Genomic DNA, 26,284 nt, shown 5'->3' on the forward strand with positions numbered 1-26,284 from the left:
TGGACCCTGTGCTCTGCAACCGAAAGCCCACCACGAAGAGAAGCCCATGCACCGCAACGAGAGAGGAGCCCCCCCTCGCTGCAACTACAGAAAGCCCACGCACAGCAGCAAAGACCCAGCACGGCCAAAAAGAAAAGAAAGATATAAACTTCTTTAAAAAGTCCACACAGATCTGTGTATGGTGCCCCTCGCCAGCACCCACGTGTGGATTTCTCTGGTGCAGCGCTGGGCTGGCTAATGCACCTGCCGATATTGCAGTCTGCTCACCTGGGCATCCTACCCATTCCCACTTTCGTCCCTCACCCCTGCTAGTGCATCCTAACACCAATCCAAGGGCCACAGGCAGGCGGTCTCTACCCAAGCCGGCCATTCCTACTGGGCTTCACCTGCACAGAGGTGACCTTAGCAGTCAAAGAAGGCCTCTGACTATGAAGTAGGCCATGGCAGGATACGGAATCTTCGGACACTTTGGGGGGGTGTTCCATGAAGCAGAGCCTTTCACTGGTCCCACCAGCAGGAATCCTTAGACATAACAAGGATAATGGTAAGCATGACCCAAGGGGCCACCGTGCAGTAAGTGCTTACGAGGTGCCAGGTGCCTGGCGGGCACTCTGTCATTTAGTCTGCATCTAGAACAGCCTCCCGGGCGATCCTGTCATTACCTGCTTTCACATGTAATGACAGAGGCTTGGTGAGTTTAAGCAGCTTGCCTGAGGTCAGAGTCAGCATTCAAACTTGGGTCTCTGACCCCAGGCTCCACATAAGCACTCCTTATAACGCCATTCTAACAGGACTTGCTTTTCTCTTTACAAGCTGAAGAAACCATCACTCTCCTTTACGCACTCGGATAGACATGTAGCACATTCCCAAACTTCTTAGAACCATGTAACTCTTCCCATGTTGACAGCCTCTTACAACAAGGGCAAGTCCGAGGACAGGGGCTGTACATGATTTGCTCATCATTGCCAACGAGTAGAAGCTTTAAAGATATACACGGATGAACAAAACCCCAGCAATTAGCTCTGGGAACCAGAAGCAAACGCCAGCCTACGCTTTGCCTGGCTCCACCATGAAGCCAATTGAAGCCAGCAGCTCTGTTCCTGCAGGCCAGGTCCTGTCCACAAGAGCGCGTCATGGAAGGACAGGGATAGGATCACAGTCTTACTAAACAGCAGAGGCCAAAGGCACAAAGACATCAAGCTTTTTCTTTCTGTGAAACCTTTTTGAAGAAAAACACCCAGGAAATAAGAAAATTAAAAAAACTGAACCTGAGCAGAAGTGCAAGTATCAGACCCCACACACGGCCTCAGAATTTACCGACATACTGCAGGGAGCTCAGCTCGGTGCGCCTAGAGGGGTGGGTGGGGCGATGGCGGTGGGAGGGAGGGGATAAATGTACATGTACAGCTGAGCCCCCTCGATGTACAGCAGAAACTAAAACAGCATTGGAAAGCAACTCTACCTTGATTTAGAAAAGAAGAAAGAATTCACTGACAGGCTGAGACCGCACCCCACCCCCTCCACCAAAATCCTGCCAGCAACAAGAATTTTCAACTTTGTTAAACATCAGTGCCAGCAAAGGGAAGAAACTGTGGCAACCTCCCACTCCTTCCCATCCCAGGCCCTGCCTCCGCAGCCAGCTCTTTTTCCCACTCTTAAATCCCCATGACTCCTTCCCCACCCACATACACAAAGGGTGTGCATACGGGGCAGGGTGAGGAGCCAGGAGGAAACTGGAATTTACCTACTTCTCACCGAATGCTCACAGCATCTGTGAGAAATGCACAGTTAATAGCAATGAATCAAATGCAAACTCCTGCTTAGGAGTCACGTCTGTGCATGATTTGGCCCCTACCTGATTTTATCCCACAGTCATCTCCCCAGCACTTCCAAATCTCCTACCACTCTGACCATTTTTCAGCTCTTTGCACACCCCAAGCTCTTTCCCATACCTCAGGGTCTTTGCATATACTATTCTACCCTCCTCGAAGCATCCTCTTAACCAGAGGATGCTGGTTAACCAGCCTATTTGCTCTAACAGCAAGTATTACTATGTAACGGGCAACGGTTTTATTTATTTAATATTGTACTTTGTTTCTCTAGCTTCCCTGGAAATTAACAAACTCCTTGAGGGACCCTATCTATTTCGTTCATCACAGTGTCCCTGGTCAGTGCCACACAGGTAGGTACTCAACACAACCGTCCCTGAATAACTCTCACAATGACAGAAGACAGCCAGAACCAGGCCAGAACTCGAGAATATCATTGGTTTGGTTCCAGACACCCACAATAAGGTGAAGATTGCAATGAAGCAAGTCCCATGAATTTTCCTATGTACTGAGAGTACATAGGAAAAGTTACATTTACACTATATTGTAGTCTGTTAAAGTGTGTGAAAGTGAAAGTGAAGTCGTGTCCGACTCTTTGCGTCCCAATGGACTGTAGCCTACCAGGCTCCTCCATCCATGGGATTTCCAGGCAAGAATACTGGAGTGGGTTGCCATTTGCTTCTCCAGGAGATCTTCCCAACCCAGGGATTGAACCCGGGTCTCCCACATTGTAGGCAGATGCTTTACCGTCTGAGCCACCAGGGAAGTCTTGAAGTGTGTTACTACATGCATGTCTTAAAAAACTGTATATAACGTAAACATGTTTTATTGCTAAAAAATGCTAGTCATCATCTCAGCCTTCAGCGAATTGTAGTCCTCCTGCAAAAATAACCATCACCGATCACCATGGCAAATATAAAGTCTGAAATATTCAAGCATTACCAAAATGTGACAGAGACAGGAAGTGAGCAAATGCTGTTGGAAAAAATGGTACAGAAAGACTTGCTCATGGGAGGTTTGCTACAAACCTTCAACTTGTAAAAAGAAAACACAACATCTGCTAAGTGCAATAAAACAAGGGCTGCCTGTAGCTTGCCCAAAGCCTGGCAGTTAGCTTTGAGCCACAGTGCCCAAGACTGGGAAACAAGCCTGCCTCCCGAGCCTGTGCTCCCAGCACTGGAGCTGCGGCTGTGTTAGTACCAGCCCCTCCCCTCCCAACCCCACATATCTCAGCCCACGAGCCCGCCTCTCAGCAGGAGGTTCAGGACCAGGGTAAGTCAAGGCCTTTGGAAGGAAAGCTATGACAAACCTAGACAGTGTGTTAAAAAGCAGAGACATCACCTTGCCGACAAAGGCCCATATAGTTAAAGCTGTGGTTTTTCTAGTAGTCATGCATGGGTGTGAGAATTAGACCATAAAGAAGGCTGAGCACTGAAGAACTGATGCTTTCATACTGCAGCGCTGGAGAAGACTCTTGAGAGTCCTTGGACAGCAAGGAAACCAAACCAGTCCATCCTAAAGGAAATCAGTCTCGAATATTCACTGGAAGGACGGATGCTGAAGCTGAAGCTCCAATACTTTGGCCAACTGATGTAAAGAACAGACTCACTGGAAAAGACCCTGATGCTAGGCAAGATTGAAGGCAGGAGAAGGGGACAATAAAGGATGAGATGGTTGGATGGCATCACCTACTCAATGGACATGAATTTGAACAAACTCCGCGAGATCGTGGAGGACAGAGAAGACTGGTGTGCTACAGTCCATGGAGTTGCAAAGAGTCGGACATGACTTAGTGACTAAACAACACAAAAAGTGGAGGCACTCACCTCAGGCACAAAGGAGCATATATACAATTTTAGAAACTCAAAATTCATGCCAAAGAAACCATGAACAAAATAGCAAATACAGACAGGATCAAGTCCTATACTTGCAGGGCTCAGCCTCATCGCCTCACACTAATCCTGGCTCTATCGGATCCTGCCTTTATTTTAAATAGCTGATAATCTGTTCATCATGAATTTTTTTTATTTTTGACCCACCATGTGGCTTATGGGATCTTAGTTCTCCAACCAGGGATTGAACCTGGGCCCTCAGCAGTAAAAGTGCAGAATCTCACCGCTGGACTCCCAGGGAGTAACCCGTGATTAATATTTTACACTAATTTCTATTTTAAAACATTGCATCAGAATATTATTTATCTTGATTTAGGAGTTTTACTGTACCTCCTTAAATTTTGTGCCCTAGGCAAGTTGTCTCATCACAGCCAGTGGCCCCGATTCCCACAGGCAGCCACTGGATTCAGCACATGTCATGTCTGACACAGTAAAGTCTGGGCCCTGGGCTCTGCAGGCCCCGAAAAGCACCATGGGCCGCCCCTACAAGCTGCTCCTACCATTCCCACCTGGAGATCGGGAGTAGCCTGGATTGGTATGCCCTGCCCTAGGTTCTACCCTCCTCGCTCCCATCCTTTCTTCTCAGGGCTCAGGAAAGAAAGTCTGGCCCAGCCTCCAAGTGTCTGGCTCCACAGGGGAGGCGTGGACTGCTCTCTAGGACTCAGATGCCCTGCCCTGGGGCAGGCCTCCCTTCCTTTGTCTCAGGACCGTTACGTCTTTGCCACTTCCCTTTCCAGCTGGGGAAAGAGGGAGAAGAGGCACGTGTGTCCAAGCAAAGGGAGCTACTCTTCTAGGAGAAGCGAGAGTCAGGCATGGAGGATGCGTGTGCACCCACCCAGCACTCAGCTCCCCTCTGGGTGACAGCATCTCAGGTTTCCCTAAGCCGCCATCCCTTCCCTCCTCTCTGCTCTCTTCCAGCTCAGGCTGCTAAGCTGGGGGGATATAGAGGAAGTTGCCTGAGGCCACAAGACAAGGGCCTGCCTGGAGCCAAGTGCACGCAGAGGAAGGCAGAGCCCAAAAGACGGAGAAGGGGCTCCTGATGGCACGGCTGCGGGATGCAGATCCAGACATCCCTGGACATGCACTTTTCAGGTACATAAGCTCCTCCAAATTCCCTCTATTGCTGAGGCAAGGCTGAGCTGGAGTTTTGGTCATTTGCAACTGAGAGGGCCCTCATCCTCCCAGGACACCCTGCTTCCGCCCAGCACATGTTCACCTCCTTCTTCATCAGCTTGAGCTGCTCCTGGAACTTGGCATAGTCCCGCTCCTGCTCCAGGCGAATCCGCTTGGCCTCCTCCCGGCGGCGCACCGCATGGTCTTGCTCCATCTTCTCTACTTGTTGCTTTTGCTGACGCTCCAGGTTCTCCAGCTCTATGTCAAAGAACTTCTTCTTGGCCTAGAAAGAGCAGAAAGGGAAAGTTAGGAAAGTCACCTGGGAGGGAGGTGGGGAAAGCCCAGAGGCTGTGCTCACTCCTGGGCTTGAATCCCAGCTCCACTACCTCGCTGTGTGACCTGAGACAAATCACCTAACCTCTCTGTTTCCTCAGGTGCAAAAGAAAGACCAGACCATCGGCCTCGCAGTGTTGCCGTGTGGGGCTCAATAAAGGCTATGTCTGCTCTAGAGGTCCTCCCGTGTGTGAGCACAGCACTGTGACCCAATGCCTAATGGCATCAGGAAACCAGAGGAACTGGGAAACTGTTGTGAATCATTCTCCATGCCCAATCATCCTCACTCAGCAACTTCTGCTTAAAGAAAATAAGGAGGCAAGAAGCCCTCTGGGGGCCCATCTTTCCTCACACTCACGTTGATTTCTTGTTCAAAACGCTTATGCATTTGCTCCAGCTGCAGCTCATGCTTGCTGCTCAGTTGGGTTTGATTCCGATGTTCTTCTTTCTGGAGCAGCCGAAGCTCTCGGAGTTCCTGGCGCCTGAAGGGTAGAAGGATGTGGACATTCCAGTCAGAAAGTGTCCTCAGTGGTCACATACGTCATAGCTAAGGGCGCGGAAGGTGGGGGCATGGTGAGGCATCACATGGTCCGGGACAGAGGCGAGACGAGAACTTAGAACTCACACTTTATTTGACATTGATTGACAGGCAAAACATTAATAATCTTGGTATATAAAGAGTGCTTACAAATCAATAAGAAAAACAGGAATATCCTAATTTTAAAAAGCAGCACAGAGCATGAACAGACATGAAGCAAAAGACAAAAAGAACATTTTAAATCATCTATATGGGTATGAAATTCAAATGAAAAACAAATACATTTTCATGAAATAGGTAAGAATATAGGGGAAATTGATATCTTCCTACATTGCTGATATGTACAAATTGACACATTTCTGGAAGGCAATTTGTCAGTAAGGTTATGTCTTTTGACATAGGTCCACTTCTGGATACTGATTCTAAAGAGAGATTCATAGATATACAGCAAAACTGAATAAGGATATTCACCCACTCCAATATCCTTGCCAGGAAAATCCCATGGACAGAGGAGCCTGGCAGGCTACAGTCCATGGGGTCACAAGAGTCGGACACAACAGTGACTAAACCACCACCCCCACCATTCATAACAATGCTATTTATAATAGTACAAAATTGGAAACAACTTCTATGTCTGTCAATATAGATGTAATTAAATAAAATGTCTATCTGATATAATTTTATTCAATCATTAAAAATGAATTTCTAGAAGGTATCAAATTACATGGGGGAAAAAAATCTATGAAAAATGCAGCAGTTCTTTATAAACAGATAGGGACTGATCTCTAAGTGAAAAGAGCAAGCTATTAAAGAGTGGGTCTATTATGCTACTGACCATCTGCTTGAAAAACAAAAAGGACCATATATGTGTGTGCACATGGGTCTGTGCAAGTTTACTTTCCTATTTAAACACTGTTTCTGGAAGGACTGCACTGTGAAATATTAACACAAGGAAGGGAGCCGGCGGCCAGCAGAGAGTGGGTGAGGGAGGCGTTGTACTTTCACCCTCTTTTCCGTTTCGAGTCTTGAACCGTGGCATTATATTACCTACTCAAAAGGTAAATACAATAAAAATTTGACCCAAACCACACAGTGTACCTTAACTTTGTAACACATTTATTGTCAACGTGTGTATGAGTGTACACCCAAAAATATACTGGTGGCATGCACGCATGCTCAGTCGTGTCTGACTTTTTGCAATCCCATGGACTAGAGCCCACCAGGCTCCTCTCTCCATGGGATTTTCCCAGCAAGAAAACTGGAGTGCGTTGCCATTTCCTCCTCCAGGGGATCTTCCTGACCTAGGGATCGAACCTGAGTCTCCTGTGTTTCCTTCACTGGCAGGCAGATTCTTTACTACTGAGTCACCTGGGAAGCCCCCTGGTAGGATAAAGCCCAACTACCATGTTTCTTTCTGGGCAAGTCCATTAAAAATTGGTATGTATCCTTTATATAATCAGAAAAGAGATTAAAATGATGGCAGAAAGAACGTGGGCCTCCTGGCAGGGAATGGGGATCCCTTGGCAGCCTGTGCTCTGCTCTGGTCCAGCATCTGCGGGCGCATCATGGTCACCCCCAATGCGGGCCTGCCTCCCAGCTCTGAGCAGGCAGAGGTCCCCAGGAACTGCCCACAGCAGCTGCTGGAGGGGAGGCCTCCTGCTCTCAGAGGTCAGAGAGGCCTTGTCTGAATCTTAGCTCAGCTTGTTTTCCAGCCGGGTGCCCTCAGGCAGTCGCTCAGTCTTTGCACGCTCTTTCCCTGCATCTGTAAAATGGGGAGATAATCTCTTCCTCACAGGTTCTTTAAGGTTAAATGAGGTGATACCTGCAGCGTCAGGTGATGCTGTCTGACACATGGCAACCACTCCCCAAGTGGCAACTTCTCGAATGATAACGAGGAAGAAGAGGCAAAGGCCACCCAATCTCTGGGAAAAGCCAGAGACACTTTTTACAGCTGTGTAAGGAAGTGTCTCTGGGAGCCTCTGCATTTCAGGAAGAGAGGAGGCAGGAGGCGATTTCTGAGACGTGGAAATCCCGACACAAGAGGAGCTAAGGCTTAGAGAGCAATGACAAAAAACAAACAGAGTAAGGTAAGCAGCCAGCTTCTGACATCACCTCCTTGACCCACCAGAGTTCTCACAAGCGAGAGGCAGGCAGAGACAGGTCAAGAACCAGCTCCAGGAACTTTAGGGGAAACCAGAAAGAACTCTGACCCAGCAGCCGCCACCTGCGCGAGTGACTATCCGGTGATACTGCTCAAAACCCTACGTGGGACCCAAGCCTCCGGAAACGCTAGGACCCAGGTTCAACTAGGGACGCGTCAGAGTCTGACAGCCCGCAGCCCGGCTGGACTCACAGGGCCTTCAGACACGGCAGGCAAACAAGGGAAGTCTCGTTCTTTGCGAGCACCTCTTCTCCACCTCGGCTAAATCTCACCTTTCAAACCTGGGCAGCACCCGCTCCTGCGCTGAGGATGCAGGTGGGGGTCCCGCCTTGGGGCCACTTTAAGATGTGGTGTGGTGGAGCTGGAATTTCACCCCCAGGAACCTGAACTGCCCAGAGGGGAGAGGACAGAAAGGAAACCCAGCCCCGGAGTCTGAAGCTCGAGGAGTGACCGTGAGAACAGAAGGCCGTGTCTTCAGCCGAGAACAACCACGACCACCCCTCCCCAGACCCGAGCCTCCCCAGCACACACGGAGGACACGTGTGTGTGTGTGTGTGTGTGTGTGTGTGCGTGTGTGCGTGCACCCATACGCGTGTACACAGAAACTGCGGCCACCTGACACAAACAGCTGACTCACTAGAAAAGACTCTGATGCTGGGAAAGACTGAAGGCAACAGGAGGAGGGGGTGGCAGAGGATGAGATGATTAGATGGTATTACTGACTCAATAGACATGAATTTAAGCAAACTCTGAGAGACAGTGAAAGACAGGGAAGGCTGGCGTGCTGCGGTCCATGGGGTCGCAAAGAGTCGGACACAACTGAGCGACTGAACAACTGAACAAGTAACGTCACCAGTGCAAAGTCTGCCTGTCATCCCCCTGGCTTCGAGAGGGGAGACGCGCCCCGAGACATCCAAAACTCCTTCTATCGGGCTTTGGAATGTCTGTGCTTTTTTAAGATAAGAATGTGTTTGATGTTTCAGAAGTGTCCTCCAAGCCTGGTCTCACAGCAGCTTCGTGGCTCTGGGGCCTCTCTCCCTAGCTGCTAAGCCCCCACCTCCACCCCTGGGGAGCCCCCCAGAAAGCTTCTGGGTCCAGTGGAAGCTGGTAGAATTCTCACACAGACAGATCTTCTCACCTGGGTGACCTGAGGCAAGTAAGTTCCCACCAGGAAACACTGTTTCCTCATCAACAGAATGGCCGAAATAGGGTCTCCCGAGACCCTTGGACTGCACAGAGATCCAGCCAGTCCATCCTAAAGGAGACCAGTCCTGGGTGTTCATTGGAAGGACTGATGCTGAGGCTAAAACTCCAATACTTTGGCCACCTCATGTGAAGAGTTGACTCATTGGAAAAGACTCTGATGCTGGGAGGGATTGGGGGCAGGAGGAGAAGGGAACGACAGAGGATGAGATGGCTGGATGGCATCACCGACTCGATGGACGTGAGTCTGGGTGAACTCCAGGAGTTGGTGATGGACAGGGAGGCCTGGCGTGCTGTGATTCATGGGGTCACAAAGAGTCAGACACGACTGAGCCACTGAACTGACTGGGGAGGGCTGTCAGGGCGCCTGGGTGCCTTAAGAATGCAAAGATGACTCCATGCAAACAACTCTGCCACACACCCTCCTGCCCACACCAACCCCTCCCGTCTTCAGCTTTGCCTCCAGAATGCATGCTGAACCCAACCTGTCCGGCCACGCCTTCCCTCTGTCTGGCCACTGTCCCGGCCAGGGTGTCCCTGCATCCCTGCTTCAGTCCTGCCCCCTCTATAGCCCAGACTCGGATGACAATGGAGTCGGCTTTTAAAAGGGACATTACAGCTGGTCACTCTCCAGATGCTTCATTCCAGTTGTTTTTTGTTGTTGAATAGCTAAGTCATGTCTGACTCTTTGCAACCCCATGGACTGCAGCACACCAGGCTTCCCTGTCCTTAACCATTTTCCAGAGTTTGCTCAAACTTGTCCATTAAGTCGGTGATGCCATCCAACCGTCTCATCCTCTGTCGTCCCCTTCTCCTCCTGCCCTCAATCTTTCCCAGCATCAGGGTCTTTTCCAATGAGTCAGATCTTCGCATCAGGTGGCCAAAGTATTGGAGCTTCAGCATCAGTCCCTCCAATGGGGATGAAAACTACGTTTCTCCACCCCTGCACATGGACTGACGTGACCTGGACCCTGTGGGCCCTGGGGATGACTCCGCATCCTCTCCCTCCAACTCCACACTCCAGCTCCACCCTCTCAGGTCCCTAAACAAGCCTTAGCTTTGCAGTTCCTGCCATGCTCTCCCGGCTCTGCCAGTGGCTGGCTCCTCTGAACCCTCTGCTCTGCTCAGGGGATTTCCTGCCAGGCAAGGCCCCCCACCCCTAGCCCAGTGGCCACTCTCCCATCTCCCATTATTCCCTCCACAGCATGAACTACAGTTGGGAATTATCTTGAGTGCTGTTTGCGAGCCTATGAGGTGTAAGTTCTACAATAGCCACAGCCTCCATTATCTGGGTCATCAATGTGTCCCCCAACCTGGTGAGGGGGTGTGAATACATCAGTGAACGGATGGCTGGAGGAATGAGTGGATAGGGAGCTGAGTGGGTGCGTAGGTGATGGGTGGGTGGGTGACTAGAAGGATGTGTTAGAGGATGGAGGGACGCGTGTGTGGATGGATGGATGAATGAATGAGTGGGTAGAGGGGTGGGCTGATGAGTGGACAAGTAAATGGAAGGGGAGGGAAGTGGATGAAGAGGTGGGTGGGTATATGGAGGAGGGAGGTGAGTTAGGGAATACAGGGTCTCGGGCAAAGCCAGCTTCTTTTAGTGTCCCTGATTCCACACTTAATGCTATAGACAGACAGATAGGTCTATTTTTTGGCAGCGTAGCAGGTGAGATCTTAGCTCCCTGACTATGGACTGAATCTGTGCCCGTACAGTTGGAGCACAGAGCCCGAAACACTGGACTGCCAGGGAAGTCTCAGACAGACAGTTCTTGCACCAGGAAGACCCAAATCTCCCGTCTCATCCCTACCCTGTTACGGCCGTCAGCAGCCCCTCCCAGCCTCACCTGAGGAATCGCATCTCCTCGTCCTTCTTCTCATCCTCGCTGATGATCTTGGAGGTGGTAATGCTCACCTCCACGCCGTCCACCACAAACTTGCGTGTCCTCTTCAGGGTCTTATTGTGCAGCCTTGAGTCCTGGCCAGGGAAGATCATTAGGCAAAGCTCAGCATTACAGCCATGAATCCATGGGTGGCCCAGTCTCAGCCCAGTCCAGGAAGGAGGTAACTGTCCATGGTTCCCAGCATGCCTCAAGCTTCTCAACCTGGAGGCCTGAGTCTCTGAGGTTAGGCCTCTTCCTCTCCCTGACCTCACCCTTCGGACACTGTCCAGGCTCTGCCTGCTGACCGCCAGCATTCTCTCACACACAGGGCACAGCAGCCAAGCGAACTGGGTTTCGACTCTCCTTCTGCACCTCCGGGCCCTGTGACCCTGGGCAAGCCCCTGGTCCTGCCCAAGCCTCAGCTTCCTCAACCTGTCAGAGGAGACGGGCAGTGCTTGCCTCCCAGGTTGTTCTGAAGATGCAATGAAGCAGGGGCGGGTGGAATTCAACAGCACCTGGGTCATGACAAGGGCTCAACACTTGATATTTATTTCTGACGGTTGCTATTGCAGACCACAATCTCCTATCTTCAATGCCAAAATCCAAGGAGCCTGGAAAACCAGAGTTCAAAACTATGTTGGCAGCCAAGCCTAACCTGACCTGAACTCCACAGGAGGCCACACCCCTCTGGAGCCACCCTGAGATTACTCATATCTTTGTCTTTACCTTTTCCTATGCATAATCATGCCCCTCACCTGTGATCGCTTACACAGTGCTGCCAGAACTCCTGGGGGCATTTAAACACCCTTTGAACATCCTCCATCCTGACTTAGATGAGCCTGTGGGTCTGCACTGGAGTCCTCATGGCATCTCCTTCTCCAACTCCTCCCCTGGCTCCAGAGGCCCTTCCTGGTGGAGCCCAGCCTGGCCTTTCCAGCATCTTCCTACGGCAGCCCCTCCTGTGCCCCGAGACTCAATTCAGGATGAGTCAGACTAGCAACCAGGAAGAGGCTAGCCGGAGATGGCGAGGGAGAAAGGCCTGGGTCCCGGTCACAGGGCCTCTGCAAGGGGGTAACAGACTCCCCGTGAAGCCAAGGGCGCTGACGCAGCCAGGCGCTCTTATCAGAGCAGCTGTGTTCCCTGACTCACTGCCAGCCCTCCAGTAAAGGGATCCTCTCAACACCCTCGAGGAGAGGCGAGGTGGACCAGACTTAAAAAAAAAAAAATTATCTTTTTTTTTCTAACCCTTAGTGTCTTTCCAAGAAGAAAAGGGACAGAAACCCTGTCCTAAGACCCCGATGCTTCTTACACCTAAAAGCTGCTGCCCTTACTGCTTGTCCTGTTCTATTTGTCTGATATTCTCACTTTAAAAAGTTAGCTTTTAGTTTTGTGCTTGCCTTTAATGTACTAGCTTTAAATGTAATATGATCTAATCTATTCAATTTTTTGGTGTGATTTCTCTCCCCCACTCCACCCCACCCTCAAAAAGAAAAAAGAAACATGCTTTCTTTCTGTTCCCAAAGGCAACTGCAACAGCTGGCTGCTTCTCCTTTTTCCTTCTTTCATTTGGGCCAAAATTTTTGAGTCTCTGCTGTGTGGTTTTCAAACAAAAAGGTTGCAAAACATTTCCTAAATTCAGCCTTGGTTGGGGGTGAGGTTCTTGGGGCGGCCAATCAGGTGACCAAAGGTGAGTTCGCGAACATCTCATGATCTGTGGGAGCGGGCCGGGGAAGGGCCAGGCCTCCCTGAGAGAAAGAGGCCACACAGCCAGCAGCCAGGACACCGTGACATGCGGGGTCCAGAGCACAGAGGCTGAGGTCTGCCCAGCTCCCCACCTGCCACCTGAGGCTCTGTTTGCGGGCTGTACTCAGTGATACGGCTCCTTTTAGGCATTTTGCAGCACAGGCCTCGCGTTGAGCTCTCAGGTGCAGTGGCTAGAGTCGCTCACAACGCCGCTCCCCCTCAGAACAGCCATAAGCCCACTCCCTTCCGCTGACTCTATCAGCAAATGGACCACACAGCCGGTCCATAAGTCAGAGAGCTTTCACTTCCAAAATTCTCTCTCCCTAGTTTGAACAAGGCCTTTAACCAAACTCAATTTAAATAGAACCCCAAACTGAAATTAAAACCCAAACCTACTGCCTGACATGTCTTAACCCCAGACTGAACTCAAGATATTTGGGGGATTAAACAGCGATTCAAACAAAGGGCTCCTAAGAAAGAGAAATCTCATGAACCACTTAAAATGCAAGGCAGCCACCGGACGCTCTCACAACCCAACACTGAGCAGCAGTAACTTCTGCAGAATGCCTGCCCCGAGCCCGCAGCGCAAGAGGTGCGGTTACCTTGATGGACAGAGAGCCCGACTCCTTGTTCACGGACAGGTCTGCTGACAGGGAGGTGCCGAAGTCCGTGCTGCCAGAGGTGGAGACGCTGCCACAATCCGAGTCCCTCTTGGAAAGGCTCTGTGCCCCCGGGGCGGGGAGCTCCAGACTGCCATTGGTCAGCTCGCTGCGCAAGGTCTCCAGGGCGCTGCTGTTGGGACGGCTCTGGCTTGCTTTCTGGGACCTGCTGGCTGCTGGACTGAGGTCTCCACCCTGGTCAGCGGCTTGCTTCTCCTCGGACACCTGAATTCTGGCACCCATGGACACCGGTCGGAACTTCCGGAGGGGCACAGGCACCGCCTGGCCGTTCTCATTTCCAGGGGCCACATCCAGGGGGCTGGTGGCCGGGAGGGCCCCGTCCCCAGGGGGCTCGCTGGGCCCATTTGCACCGTCCTGAGGCTGGCTGGGAGGTGGCGGGGTGAAAGGTGATTCTTTGAGAAGTTTGTCTGCATCAATGCTCAGCTGACTCACCTCGGAGGAGTCTCGAGTGTGGTTCTCCAGAGGCTAGGAAAAAACAGACAGTCAAGGCCACTGTCCTGTGTGTCTCAGCAACAGTCAGAGACGCAGCGAGGCTGGACAGTCAGACACCCACAAGGTTCGGAAGAGGGCCAGGGAGGTCTCATAGGCGCCTCTCTAGTGACCCACAGTCCTCCCCACTTCCTGCTGCCCAACCAACAATAAAATTACCACTTGCTGTCAGGAACAGGTATTCCTCCTAGGAGTGGAGGCAACTGCGGCCAGCTAGATAGCTCAGGCCCTGTCTAAAGCGGGCAGCAGCTACCATGCTCCAGCCAATCATGAAAGCCTGGGAAAACTGGGTCCCTTGAGCCCAGACCTTCCAATTTTTCAAGACAAGCTGGAATCTGGAGTTTTACATGCCATCTCCCAATTTTTAGATGGCAACTAATTCAAATTTTTTAAAAGTCACAGAAAGGCCAAGCCAAACTAATCCAGAGGCTAGATTTCAGTCTATTAACCGCTATGTTTTCTATGTTTTGTTTTTGTGTTTTAGAGCTTTTGGGGGGTAGAAGTACTAAAAATGTTGTTATTGTGAAACAGAACAAGGATTTCTGTGGATGAAACATAAACGTCCCCCTTAATGAATAAAGTAAACACCCACGGAGCCACCTTCCAGGTCAAGAGTGGGACACATCCCAGACCTGAGACCCTCCCCTTGTCCAGGAGGGTCTCCCTGTGTCCAGCCTCCCCTTAACATTGTCCTGACCTTGACCTCTAAGTGTTATAGGTTAGTTATAGGATTCACACACCAGGTCCGGCTCCTCCCAGGAATGAATTACACTTGAGGAAGTGCTATATCATCCTTCCCAAACAGACAGGTCTGGACAAGCCTCGCTAGGTCCACAGCACCATCTGGACAGTAAGTCTCCCCTCCTGGAGGAAGCTGTCCCCAAATGACTAGACCAGGGATCCGAAAGTGGCAGTTCAGGACAGAATCCAGCCCACAGATGTGTTTTGTTTGGCTCAAATGTTTTGTAAAAATTTAAATTAGCTTTAAGGCTCCCTGGTGGCTCAGAGGGCAAAGTATCTGCCGGCAATGCAGGAGACTCGATTTCAGTCCCTAGGTTGGGAAGACTCCCTGGAGAAGCGAATGGGCAGTCCACTCCAGTATTCTTGCCTGGAGAATCCCATGAACAGAGGAGTCTCAAGGGCTACAAGTCCATGGGATTGCAAAGAGTCGGACACGACTGAGTGGCTAACACAAACGTTTTGTAAAAAGTTTAAATTAGCTTGAATTTAAATTTACACTCAGCCAAGCGCTGAAGCTGCAGATGGGTTACAAGAGTGCCAAGACATGGGTCCCCTGGGCCCTCGAGATGGCCAGACGGGGTCTGGGGTGCTCGGAGCCCCTCGGCCTGTTGCCTGTGATCACAGGCAGCCTTTCCGTGCACTGAGCCCACCGTGTGCTATACACATCCTCATTCTGTATGTGCGTCACGACAGGGAGCAGGCTGGGAAGCAAAAGGAGTCCACCACCAACTTTTAAAACCTGGAAAATCCCACAGAAAATTCCAATTCCTGGTCTTCCCTGAAAATTACAGGATTTGGCCAACACACCCTGCAGCCTCATCCTGGCCCTTGTGCTGTCTTACGTAACCGGTGGCGTGGGAGCCTGTGACCTCTGAGCTGGGAAAGAACAGAAAGGAACCTCTCCTGCACCTCCCGGTGCCCTTCCGCCCCAGCTGAGGCCTGCGGGGACCCCATCCCTCCCCAGTGCTCCCCGGCACCCCCTGATCTCCTTACAGAGGCAGCCTCCACCGCATCCTCCTCATCCCCCTCATCTCGGCCGTCTTCAATCTCCTCCATCACTTCAGCCTTGGCCTCGGCCACCAGCTCCCGCAGGGCCTTGTTGCTGGTGACGCTGCTGACGAAGGGATGCTGAGAGGGGCAAGACAGCTGGGTAAGAATCACAGCAGGCGAGGGTGGGGGTGGTGAGGAGGGGCACCCAAGGCTGGGGAAGGCGATCCCCCAAGCAAAGGGGGCTGGCAGCATCCCTCAGGGAGATGTGAACTTGAACTTGGTCAGGCAGACCCAGAGGCAGCTCAGAAAGTCCTGTGTGTGGTGAAAGAGGGCAAACACCAGCTCCGCTGCTCACTAGCTGTGTGACCCTGAGCAGGTCCCTTTCCCTCTCTGAGCTGCGGGCTCCTCACCTCTGCATGGAGAAAATCATAGCAAACCCACAGGGATGGTATGAGGGTGGAAGGAGATCAAGCACAGAGAGGAGTTTAGCCCAAAGTGGGAGCAAAAAATAATGTTTCAGGAGGGTTATTTGTGTTTGTTAATTTATTTTTCATTTTTATTTTTTGGCCATGCCATGTGGCTTGTGCCATGTGGGATTTCAGTTCCCTGACTAGGGATTGAACCTGGGCCCTCAGCAGTGAATGCATGGAATCTTAACCACTGGACTGCAGGGAATTCCCTGTTAATCTACTTCTTAAAAAGATTTTAAAGGTGTAGTTTAAAAAATATTGGCTTTCCTGGTGGCTCAGTCAGTAAAGAACTGCCTGCAATGCAGGAGACTGCTTGTAATGCAAGAAACCCAGCATATGCACAAAGTATAATATATAATATCTAGTATGCACATACAGAGTATAATATATAATATCTAGTATGCACACACAGAGTATAATATATAATATCTAGTATATACATACAGAGTATAATATATAATATCTAGTATGCACAGAGTATAATATATAATATCTAGTATGCACATACAGAGTATAATATATAATATCTAGTATGCACATACAGAGTATAATATATAATATCTAGTATGCACACACAGAGTATAATATATAATATCTAGTATATACATACAGAGTATAATATATAATATCTAGTATGCACATACAGAGTATAATATATAATATCTAGTATGCACATACAGAGTATAATATATAATATCTAGTATGCACATACAGAGTATAATATATAATATCTAGTATGCACACACAGAGTATAATATATAATATCTAGTATATACATACAGAGTATAATATATAATATCTAGTATGTACATACAATATAATATATAGTATGTACATACATATACACACACACACTTTATTGAGGAATTACACACAGAAAAGTTCACAAATCATTAAGCTCAGTGACTTTTTCCATATATACAGACTTAGTATAACCACCACCCAGCTCAAGACACAGAACATTTCCACCACTTCAGGAAGGTCACCATCCCCCTTGCAGTCAAACCCACTGCCCTCAGCCGTCAAGCTCCAGAGACTAGTTTTGCTTGTTATTTAACTCCATCTGAACAGAATCCCAAAATACGTAGTCTTTTGTAGTTGGCTTTCTTCACTCAACACAACTAAGCTGAGACTATGAGATTCCCTTACCTTGTTGCATGTTAGAAAATGGTTCCTTTTCTAATTTTTTTAAAACTTATTTTTATTTATTTTTTAAAATTTTGTGGCCACAGCGCGTGGTATGCAGGATCTTAGTTCCGCAACCAGGGATCAAACTCATGCCCCCTACAAGGGAAGCAAGGATTCCTAACCACTGGGATGACTGCCAGGGAAGTCCGATTGTTCCTTTTTGGTTCCTGGGCAGCATGCTCTCGCGTGACAATGGCACAGCCGTTTATTCTTTCTGCGGCTGATGGCCACTTCTGTTTTAATAAAGCTGCTGTGGAAATGCTTGTATAGGTCTTGAGTTTTGCAAAATCTTGAGGCCAAGAGGTATATGTTATATTCTGAGGCATTTTCAGAAATGTCCCATCTCTGAAAAATGAAAGTTATTTCATGGTCCTTGGGACACACCCAAGCTTTTAAGGCCTCAGTAGATGGTAAACGAGCCTGAAGATCTCCCTACTGCAAGTCTGCACTGCATCAGGGTATGGAAAGGGACGCGGGAGTCCTCAATTTCCCACACTCACCCAGGGCCGCTGAGAAAGGCACAGTGGCTCCCTGTGGTCCATGGCTAAGTCTCCGAGCTCCCAAAGCAGGGGGCCCAGGTTCGACCCCTGGTCAGGGAACTAGGTCCCACATAACACAACTAAAGGCCTGGCGCAGCCAAATAAATAAAAATAATTTTTTTTTAAAAGAAAGGCATGTTAGGAGTGGTCATTAAGTTGGAATTTGCTCATTTGAAATTTGCAGGAAGGCTCCAATGAAACTCACTGTTCTTACTGTCAGAAAATTTATCAGTGGAGGAACAGTGTCAACAGGATTGCAGGGTAGTATCTAAATGACTAAAGAGAATAAATTGTCTAGCACCCTGAAAACACATTCACCACAGATAGGTCTACTACAGATCATTCTTATCTGCTTATTCGCTTTTATCTGTTTAGTTCATTTGTGAACGGCCAGAAGCAATACCTGATCACCCGGGGACCTGATTCTGCACACCAGAAACCAACGCAACTCACTCCTGTTAGAGAGCTCTGGCGTTCAGACTGCTCTAAACCAGCTGGACTTCCTCTAGGTAGTACCAGCTTTGAAAGGCATGAAGAATTTAATTTCTCATCCTTCTCTCCCACACCCCTCTTCATTTGTCGATTCACGCCTCGGTCCCATGTTGAGGCCAGCAACGTGCTAGGTGCTGAAAAAGGCCAAACAAGCAGACAGGCAAGGTCCCTGGCCTTGGGAAAGACGATGGGCATGTCACCAGATGACAAGAACATTTTTCAGATCAGGTAAGAGGACAGCACGAGGCTGGAGGAACATGGGCCTGGGCTTGGGTGCTGGGGTAGGGTGGGGTGGAGTCTGCTTAGGTCAGAGGGGCCCCCTTGGGAGGGAACACTCAAGGTGAGACCTGAGGGGATGTAAAGGGGCCACCGACCAGGGGAAGATCTAGGCACAGAGAATTCCAGGCAGGAGCATAAGCGAGTACAAAGGCTGCAGCAAAGCAGTGCTATAATCAGGGACCCTTCAGAGGTGTCACTCCAGTGGCCAAGCAGCTCTGAAAGGTCTTGAGTTGGATGTTAATAAGAGCTGACTCATTTGAAAAGACCTGGATGCTGGGAAAGATTGAGGGCAGGAGGAGAAGGGGACGACAGAGGATGAGATGGTTGGATGGCATCACTGACTCAATGGACATGGGTTTGGGTGGACTCTGGGAGTTGGTGATGGACAGGGAGGCCTGGCATACTGCGGTTCATGGTGTCGCAGAGTCGGACACAACTGAGCAAATGAACTGAACTGAGGGAAGCAGGAGAGTATAGCAGTGAACACTGCGGGCTCTACACTTGAGACCAGGCTGCCTGGGGTAAAATCCCACTTCCAACAACTTGGACAAGTCAACCTCTCAGAGCCTCAGTTTGCTTATCTGTACCCTAGGAATAATAGTATGGATGGTCTAAGCATTGTAGTAAGAGCTCAAAATATGGCTCAAAAAATCATCTGCATGAGCATCACCACCACCACCCTCATCCCCAGCACCATCCTCATCCCCACCATCACCATCCCCACCACCATTATCATCACCACCAACAGGAGAACCACAATCAGAGAAGCCCGTTAGCACCAGTCTGCCCTCCCAGCCATTCCCATTCCCTCCTGCATCCCCACAGAGCACAGTGCTTCAGAACTGAGGATGAGAATCAGATCCCAAATGTTCCCAAGCTTCACATTGCACAACCTCACACATGTGAACTTGAGCAAGAAGCCACGGGACACTCCACTGCAGTGGCTGAAGCAGATGCAGCAGAAACAAATAATGCAGACACAGGCTTCTGGAAATACCAGGTTTCCATCAAGCCACATCACATATTGACCAAATTAGTGGTTCTTCAGCTTGGCCAGAAGCTGTGTTTTCTTGAGGCTGAACATCTGCTCCATGGCCTCCCTTGAGTACCCCGGAGTCTTTAGAAAGTGGAGGGGGAACTGTGGGGAAGAAAGCTTCTGATGAGGGGCAGGCGAGCAGGGCCACTCCCCTGGACCCCAAGCTCCTGGAATCCCTGGGCAAGCGAGGCTGGGAGACGGAGCAGGCCCTCCTGTCTGATGAGGCCCAGAAGACTGCTTTCTAAACTGCTCTGGGACACAAAGCACACATACCACCCCCACCACTGACCCAGCTCTGTCACCTCCGGGATGTGTTTAAAAGGAGAGACAGCGTGCAGCACAGGAAGGCGTGGGACCTTCCCCAGCGGCCAGCACGCTGTGCGCCACCTGGGGACAGGCTCATCTGGGCACAGGGTCCCTGGAGAGGTGCTCAGGTGCCCCCGAGAAAGACCCGGACCAGAGGGGACGCAGCACTCTGCTCCTTCAGGATGAGGACAGCTACTTTGTGCTGTCCCTGAGGCGAGCCCCATGATGCCACAAAGCTTACCAACTGGCACCCAGCATCCAGCCAGGACCTCTCCTGCCATCTGCATAGTCAACCTTCCAAGACGTTGAGCCTAGTTTTCCTCTGTGTACTTAAAAGTCATCAGCCAGGAACTTCCAGGGGTTAAGACTCTGCCTTCAATGTAGGCAGCATGGGTTAGATGCCTGGTCAGGGAACTAAGATCTCAGATGCCACACAGTGTGACCAAATAAAAAAAGAAAATTAAAACAAAAAAAGAAACCACCAACCGGGATATCCCACACTCCAAGACTAGCTTTAAAAAATGCCTAATAATACTTCCAAGTTTTCAGGTGTCAGTATTTTTCCTTCATTCTCCTTTCCCCACCTCCTAACTTTCCTCCTTCTCTTCTCTCTCTCTTTCATTCGTTCAGAGAGGCAGCTTACTAGAGTGGTCAAATGAACAGGTTTGGAACCAGATGACCAGAAATCAGCTCTGTCGCTTACATGCTGTGTGACCTTCTGCAGGCTACTTGACCTCTCTGTGCCTCAGTTTCTTATCATCTGTTTGACGGAGATCCAAACAATACCTACTTCACAGAGTTGTTATGAAGATTAAATTAGTTAACATTCGCTAAACACTTAGAATCAAACCTGGCATGGGAAAAAGCTTACATAACAGTTTACTAAGTCAAAATAAATATATTTAGCAAATATTTAGTCGAAGGCCCTCTCCATACGAGGCACTGTTCTGGATGACTGGGGCGCACTGGTGAAAACAAAACAAAACAAAACAAAAGCTGCTGTCCCCAGGGAGCTGACACGCTGGTCAGGGTGACCAGCAATAAACCTGATACACACATTATACACTCTAAGTGCTATGTGCCATGGAGAACTAAAGTGGTGCAGGAAGACTGCCCTGGTGGTCCAGTGACTGAGAATCTGCCTTCTAATGCAGCAGACACAGGTTCAATTCCTGGTTGGGGAACCAAGATCCCGCGTGCCTCAACTAAGACCCAATTCAGTGCCCCCCCCCCCAGAAAAAATGTAGGGCACAGGAAGGAGAATTAGGAATGTGAGGGGTGCAGGTGGTTTGCAGTTTTAAATAGAACACTTGGGGGAGGCCTCACTGAGAAGCTGCCATGTGAGCAATGATTTGAAGAAAGAAAAGAGGTGGAGGTGTCTACGGGAAGAGCAGCCCAGGCATAGCGGACAGCCAGCACAAAGGCCCTGAGGCAGGAGGGCGCCTGGAGTGTCAGCAAGAAGGCTGGTTGGCTGGGGAAGAGTGAGGGGGTAAGAGAGAGACAGATCTGAGGGATCAAGGTGAGACGGGCAGACCTTGCAGGATCCTGCAGGTCACTGAGACTGGATTTTATCCTGAGTAAGATGGAAGTCTCAAGCGGCATGGACTCAGGAGGTATAGGAGCTGACTTGTGCTTTTCCCTCGGCTACAATGGAGGTGGTGAGAAGTGGTTGGATTCTGGGCATGTTCAGAAGGCAGGGATGACGGGACTCCCTGGTAGAATGGATACAGAGTGTGTGAGAAAGACCGGGTAATCCCTCTGAGAAGATGACTGCAAGGTTTGGGGCCTGACTGCTGGCAAGGTGGGGCTGCCATCAACTGGGATGGGAAAATCATTGCTAGAGCACATTTGGGAAAAGATCAGTGGCAGACTTGTTAAGTGTGAGATGCCTGTGGACACCTAAGGCGGGCAGAGAATACTAAGGGGGGTGGAGGGTAAACAATCGGACACAAGGGTCTGGGGTTGAGCAGGGCAGTCTGGGCTGCAGGCAAACTAGGCGAGCCCATCGAGGGGATGGAGACGGAGGAAAAGGCCCTGGCAAACCTCATGTGAATCAGCTGGAGAAAGAGAACAGCCAAAGGAGACAGGCTAGTGACCAGTGAGAAGGAAGGAAACCAAGAGGGCGTGGAGACCTGACATCAGGAACCGACAGCAGGAAGACGCGGGTCGCCTGCGACCGCTGCTGGGGCCCGCAAAACCAGCCCTGCGGCCTGAGCTGACCATGACGTCCAGAGGTGCCGACAACCTTGAAAAGTATGCTGTGCTAGAGCGGAGCAGGTTTAAGAGCAAATTCAACAAGTGTATACTATGCACCAGTGATGCTCCAGACGTCAGGTGGCTACAGACCTGCATCCACTCACACACTTCTGTGATGTGAGCACAATCCACCTCCTGCAGAGGAGGAAACAGGCTCAGGGTGAGGACCACTCATTCCTGGCGGGTGAGCCTCATTTCAGAGCCTGGGGTACCACCAAGTAATGACAGTCCCAGCTAATATCCAGGCAAGCGACTGAATGGACCACAAGCCAGCAGGGGCAGAAGTCAGTCGGCTGAAGGCAGGATGCAGGGAACGACGAGGGCCAGGAGGAACCAGCAGTCAGGCAAGGGCTGAGGCGGGGGCGTGATCAGCTCTGGAGGAGGCGCTAGCTGGCAGGACGAGATCTGAGCTCGCGTCTGGCCACTCAAAGCCAGGTGACCTCAGTAGGCCTGTTCTCTTCCCTGAGCCTTGGGACCTCACCTATGAGGGTAACAATGCCCCACCCTCCCTAACTCAAGAGATAAATAGGGACATGGAAAAAGCTGACGGTAGCCTAAGCTCTGCAAGCAGTTTTATTTATGTGGAGGGATCTCTCTTTTCTTCTGCAACCCTTCTGTCTTAGCAAAGAGTCCTCTGGCAGGAAGGTTTTTTCCCCCAACTATGGAAAGGAAATTCCTGGCCCAGGCTGAGGCTCCCGCGCTGCCATGGGGGATGAGAGACAGCTGGTCTCTTCACGGCAGCGTCCCGGAGGCCGGATGTTCCAGGCCGGGAGGTGACTGTTCACAGGAAACAATCGGCCCGAGGAGCCTGGAGCTCTCGCATCTGAGGAGGACAGCAGGCCACCCCACCCCCACCGCCGGCTGCCCAGACCGTCCCTGCCCAGCGCCTCCCCACCCGACGGTGAGGCCTCTGTCACTCCAGCCGCGAGACTGCAAACACAGTGCAGAAACCCACAAGGGACGATCATGACCCCAAGCAGATAACCCCGGTCTGCATCCCCATTTCTTTCCACTTTTAAACAATTTAATTCAAGGCATCAAACAGTCACCGAGCACAGCACCGCACAGTTTAGCTAAGCACTTTCCAGGATCTTCCACTTAACCCTCACAATGACCCTGTAAGGGGAGGGGGGCTGATTATTATCCCCACTTAAGAGTGGGAACAGGGTCACGGCGGGGTGAAGCCCCTCAAGCAGGGTCCCACAGCCAGGAAGCAGCAGAGCTGTGATCTGAACCCAGGCCTTCCCACCCCCAGGCCACACACTTCACCACTGTGCACAGAGCCCAGAGGGATGCCCTAAGCGCCAGCCCAGCCCCCGTGCCTGACTCACAGGAAGTCAGCGCTGGGAAAAAGCGGCTGCATGTGAAGAGAGCCTCCAGGGCGCGGTGGGGCGCGGTGGGGCGCGGCCCCCTCTCCTCCCACCACAGTCAGAAGCGGTCACACAGGGGGAAGCACCAAAGTGGTGGACGGGGTGGAGGGCCAGCCCCTGCCCAACCCCAGGCCCGCTTCCTCTCCCTCTCCCAGCAGTGTTGGTGCCCCCAGGGACAGTGGCCAGGCCACCTGGAGACGGCCGAGTGAGTGGTGCGTGCAGGTTTTCAAACACAGCTGCCAAGGCTCCAACACTCACCCCGTCAGCTGCGGACACCAGGACCCAAGGCATCGGCTCTGGACAAGGGTGGCTCACAGCTACTTCCAGTATTTCAAACAGCTTCAAGGAAGCCACCATCCACTTCCCCACCCAAAGGTCATTCAGCCAGCTAAGGGGATGCTCCCCGAGTCACCTGTCACCCTGGCTGGTCTCCCAGATGCCACGTCCAACAGCCAGAGAGACCTTTGTAAGAGTAACTCAGTGTTTCCCTCCAAACCCTCACAGGTGCCCTGTCCCAAACAGGGTGAAGTCCACGTCCTCCCAAGGTCCTATGTTACCCTCCGTGACCTGGCCCAGCTCTCCTTTGGAAGGCTGCTCCCATCATTAGCCCTTTGCTGGGAGCCTGGACTTGGAGGGGGTTCCCACCGTGAACTGATAAGAGGGGCTGACTCGGCCTACACTGTGCAAATGATGGAGTCCATGCGGACCACCTGCCCAGCCTTCTGGAGCCTGGAACTCTGGTCTGTGCCAGCAGAGGCTGCCCACGTGGTCAGCTGCCAGTGAAACCCTAGGCCCCGAGTTCTCCAACATGCTTCCCAGGGAAACAACACTTCCCACGTGCCACCAGGGAAATAGCTGGGGACCTCGGTGTGTCATCTGTGACTCCACAGGGAGGGGACTCGAGGCACTTCTGCCTGCCTTTCCCACGCGCCTTTTGCTCTGCATCCTTTTGCTATAATAGTCACAGTGGAGAGACTGACTAGATGCTTCGTACCCAGAGTCCTCTTGCGGAAGCACTGAGCCTGGGACTGGACACACTCTGTGCAGCTCTGACCTTGTCTCCAGCCCACCCACCTCCCACACCCCTGTGCTCACCCCAGCCCCTGCACCCAGGCCTCCTGCCTCTGCCAGCTGCACCCATCATGCCCCCATCCCAGGCCTCCACCTCCACTCTCGAGCACCACGTGTGGCCCCCCTCGCCTCCTCTGGGTGTTGGCTCACAGAGCCCCTCGCGTCCTCCTTTTATAGGAGAGCAGCCCCTCCCCTGTGCTGCTCATTGGCCGCCTGTCCCCCTCCCCCAGAAGGTTAGTCCCGTGCAGACAGGACTCTGGTCTCCCTTCGCCCTCCCTGCACAAGGGCTGGCGAGTATGGGTGCCCAGGGCACGCTGGCTGATGACTGCACGGCTGTGCACGACGCCCCCAGGGCAGGGTGAGGACGAACCCAGCTTCCAGGTCAAGGCAGGCAGCCACCTGGGAGGGGGGACCACTCACCTCCAGGAGCTGCGCAGCGCTGGGCCGTGTCTCTGGGTTCTTATCCAGGGCCGTCTTCAGGAAATCTCGGAACTCTGCAGACCTGGGAGGACAGACAGGTGGGGGAAGTGAGCTGGGAGCAGGCAAGAGCCGAGAAGACTCCCGCATCAGGGACTCCGCTCTCCTGAGAGTCCCGTGCTTCCCAAACACGCCCCTCAAAGGACAAAGGGCGCCTTCATAAGCGAGCCGGCGGAGGCGACCTCAGGACGCCCTCTGGTCACTGACAGAGGGGATGCAGAATCAGAGAGGGGGCTTGCCCGAGGCCACGCAGCGGAACACAGCCGTACTGGGGCTTTGAGTCCCAACTCCCAGCCTAGGGTTGCGCCGTGTGGCTGCAAGGGCTCATGTGGGCTCTTATTCCTGCAGCGGGATCCGGCTTATTTGAGTCCCGCGGTCTGCGTGGAAGGAGAGCTGATGCTCAGAGCACAGAGGGAGGAAGGAGCTCTGAGGGCCCAGGAGCTCAGAAAAAACCTACCGACCCCCAGGCCTGACTGCTCCCCCGCTGTGGGGCCAAGCGGGGACAGCAGAGCCTGGCACCCCGCCTCCCCTCAGCCCACCTGCCTGGCCACCCAGGGCCGCTGGCCGTCCTGCAAACACCCCCGGGCAGGCCTCCGGGCTCCTTACCACTTAGAGGGCGAGAGCAGTGTGGGAGGGTCGGACTTGGCGATCTTGAGCAGCACCCGCATGGGGTTGAGCTCGTGGTGGGGGGGCTCGATCTGGGCCATCTCAATCAGCGTGATGCCCAGCGACCAGATGTCCGCCTTGTAGTCGTACGGGGTGTCCTTCATGGTCTCACACATCACCACCTCGGGGGCCATCCTGAACCGACCAGGGGACAACAGAGCGCTAAGACCCTGGCCTCCAAAGGCGCCTCCTGGAGGCTCAGGGTCAAGGACCAGCGCGAGCACTCCCAGGACCTGATGTGCGTTCCTTCCCACCCACTATATTCCTTGGGACGGTTTCCTCACAAAAGGACGCCTTCCAAGCAGCTTCACAGCCCAGTCCTGCTGCAGCTCCGATTCCTACCAGAAGAGGGCAGCAGCAATCCAGAACACAGGGTCCTGGGGAAGGGGCGGGTGGGAGCAGGGCGGAGGGGACCCCGGGGAGATGGGGGCGGGAGGGTGGGGGGAAGAAAATACATCAGCACAGAGAGGGGCGGGAGAGAAAAGGAGGAGGAGGAATAAAAGGGGGGAGAGAGAGAGAGTGAGTAATAAGCAGGCAAA

At 51.7% G+C, this 26,284-nt stretch overlaps 1 protein-coding gene and 1 long non-coding RNA gene across 4 annotated transcripts in view; one reads left to right on the forward strand and one right to left on the reverse strand.

Moving 5' to 3' along the window:
- The window catches only part of STK10 (serine/threonine kinase 10), a 127,527-nt gene that overhangs the window by 24,036 nt on the left and 77,207 nt on the right, over window positions 1-26,284 (reverse strand). For both annotated transcript variants that reach the window (XM_055554570.1, XM_055554571.1), the window contains exons 6-12: window positions 25,686-25,880; window positions 25,023-25,104; window positions 15,599-15,733; window positions 13,298-13,840; window positions 10,917-11,047; window positions 5,526-5,649; window positions 4,938-5,117 (exon numbers count right to left, since the gene is read on the reverse strand). In XM_055554570.1, coding sequence (XP_055410545.1) covers window positions 4,938-5,117; window positions 5,526-5,649; window positions 10,917-11,047; window positions 13,298-13,840; window positions 15,599-15,733; window positions 25,023-25,104; window positions 25,686-25,880 — 1,390 coding nt within the window. The remainder of the gene's footprint in view (window positions 1-4,937; window positions 5,118-5,525; window positions 5,650-10,916; window positions 11,048-13,297; window positions 13,841-15,598; window positions 15,734-25,022; window positions 25,105-25,685; window positions 25,881-26,284) is intronic.
- On the forward strand, window positions 15,655-26,116 carry LOC129632860 (uncharacterized). 2 transcript variants are annotated; one of them, XR_008704706.1, is made up of 3 exons: window positions 15,655-15,755; window positions 18,168-18,512; window positions 24,036-26,116. It is a non-coding gene; the product is annotated as an uncharacterized LOC129632860 (long non-coding RNA). The 2 variants fall into 2 exon arrangements; XR_008704705.1 differs by lacking the exon at window positions 24,036-26,116 and adding an exon at window positions 20,536-20,926.

The sequence above is a fragment of the Bubalus kerabau genome, chromosome 18, assembly GCF_029407905.1.
Source record: "Bubalus kerabau isolate K-KA32 ecotype Philippines breed swamp buffalo chromosome 18, PCC_UOA_SB_1v2, whole genome shotgun sequence".
Lineage (NCBI taxonomy): Eukaryota > Metazoa > Chordata > Mammalia > Artiodactyla > Bovidae > Bubalus > Bubalus kerabau.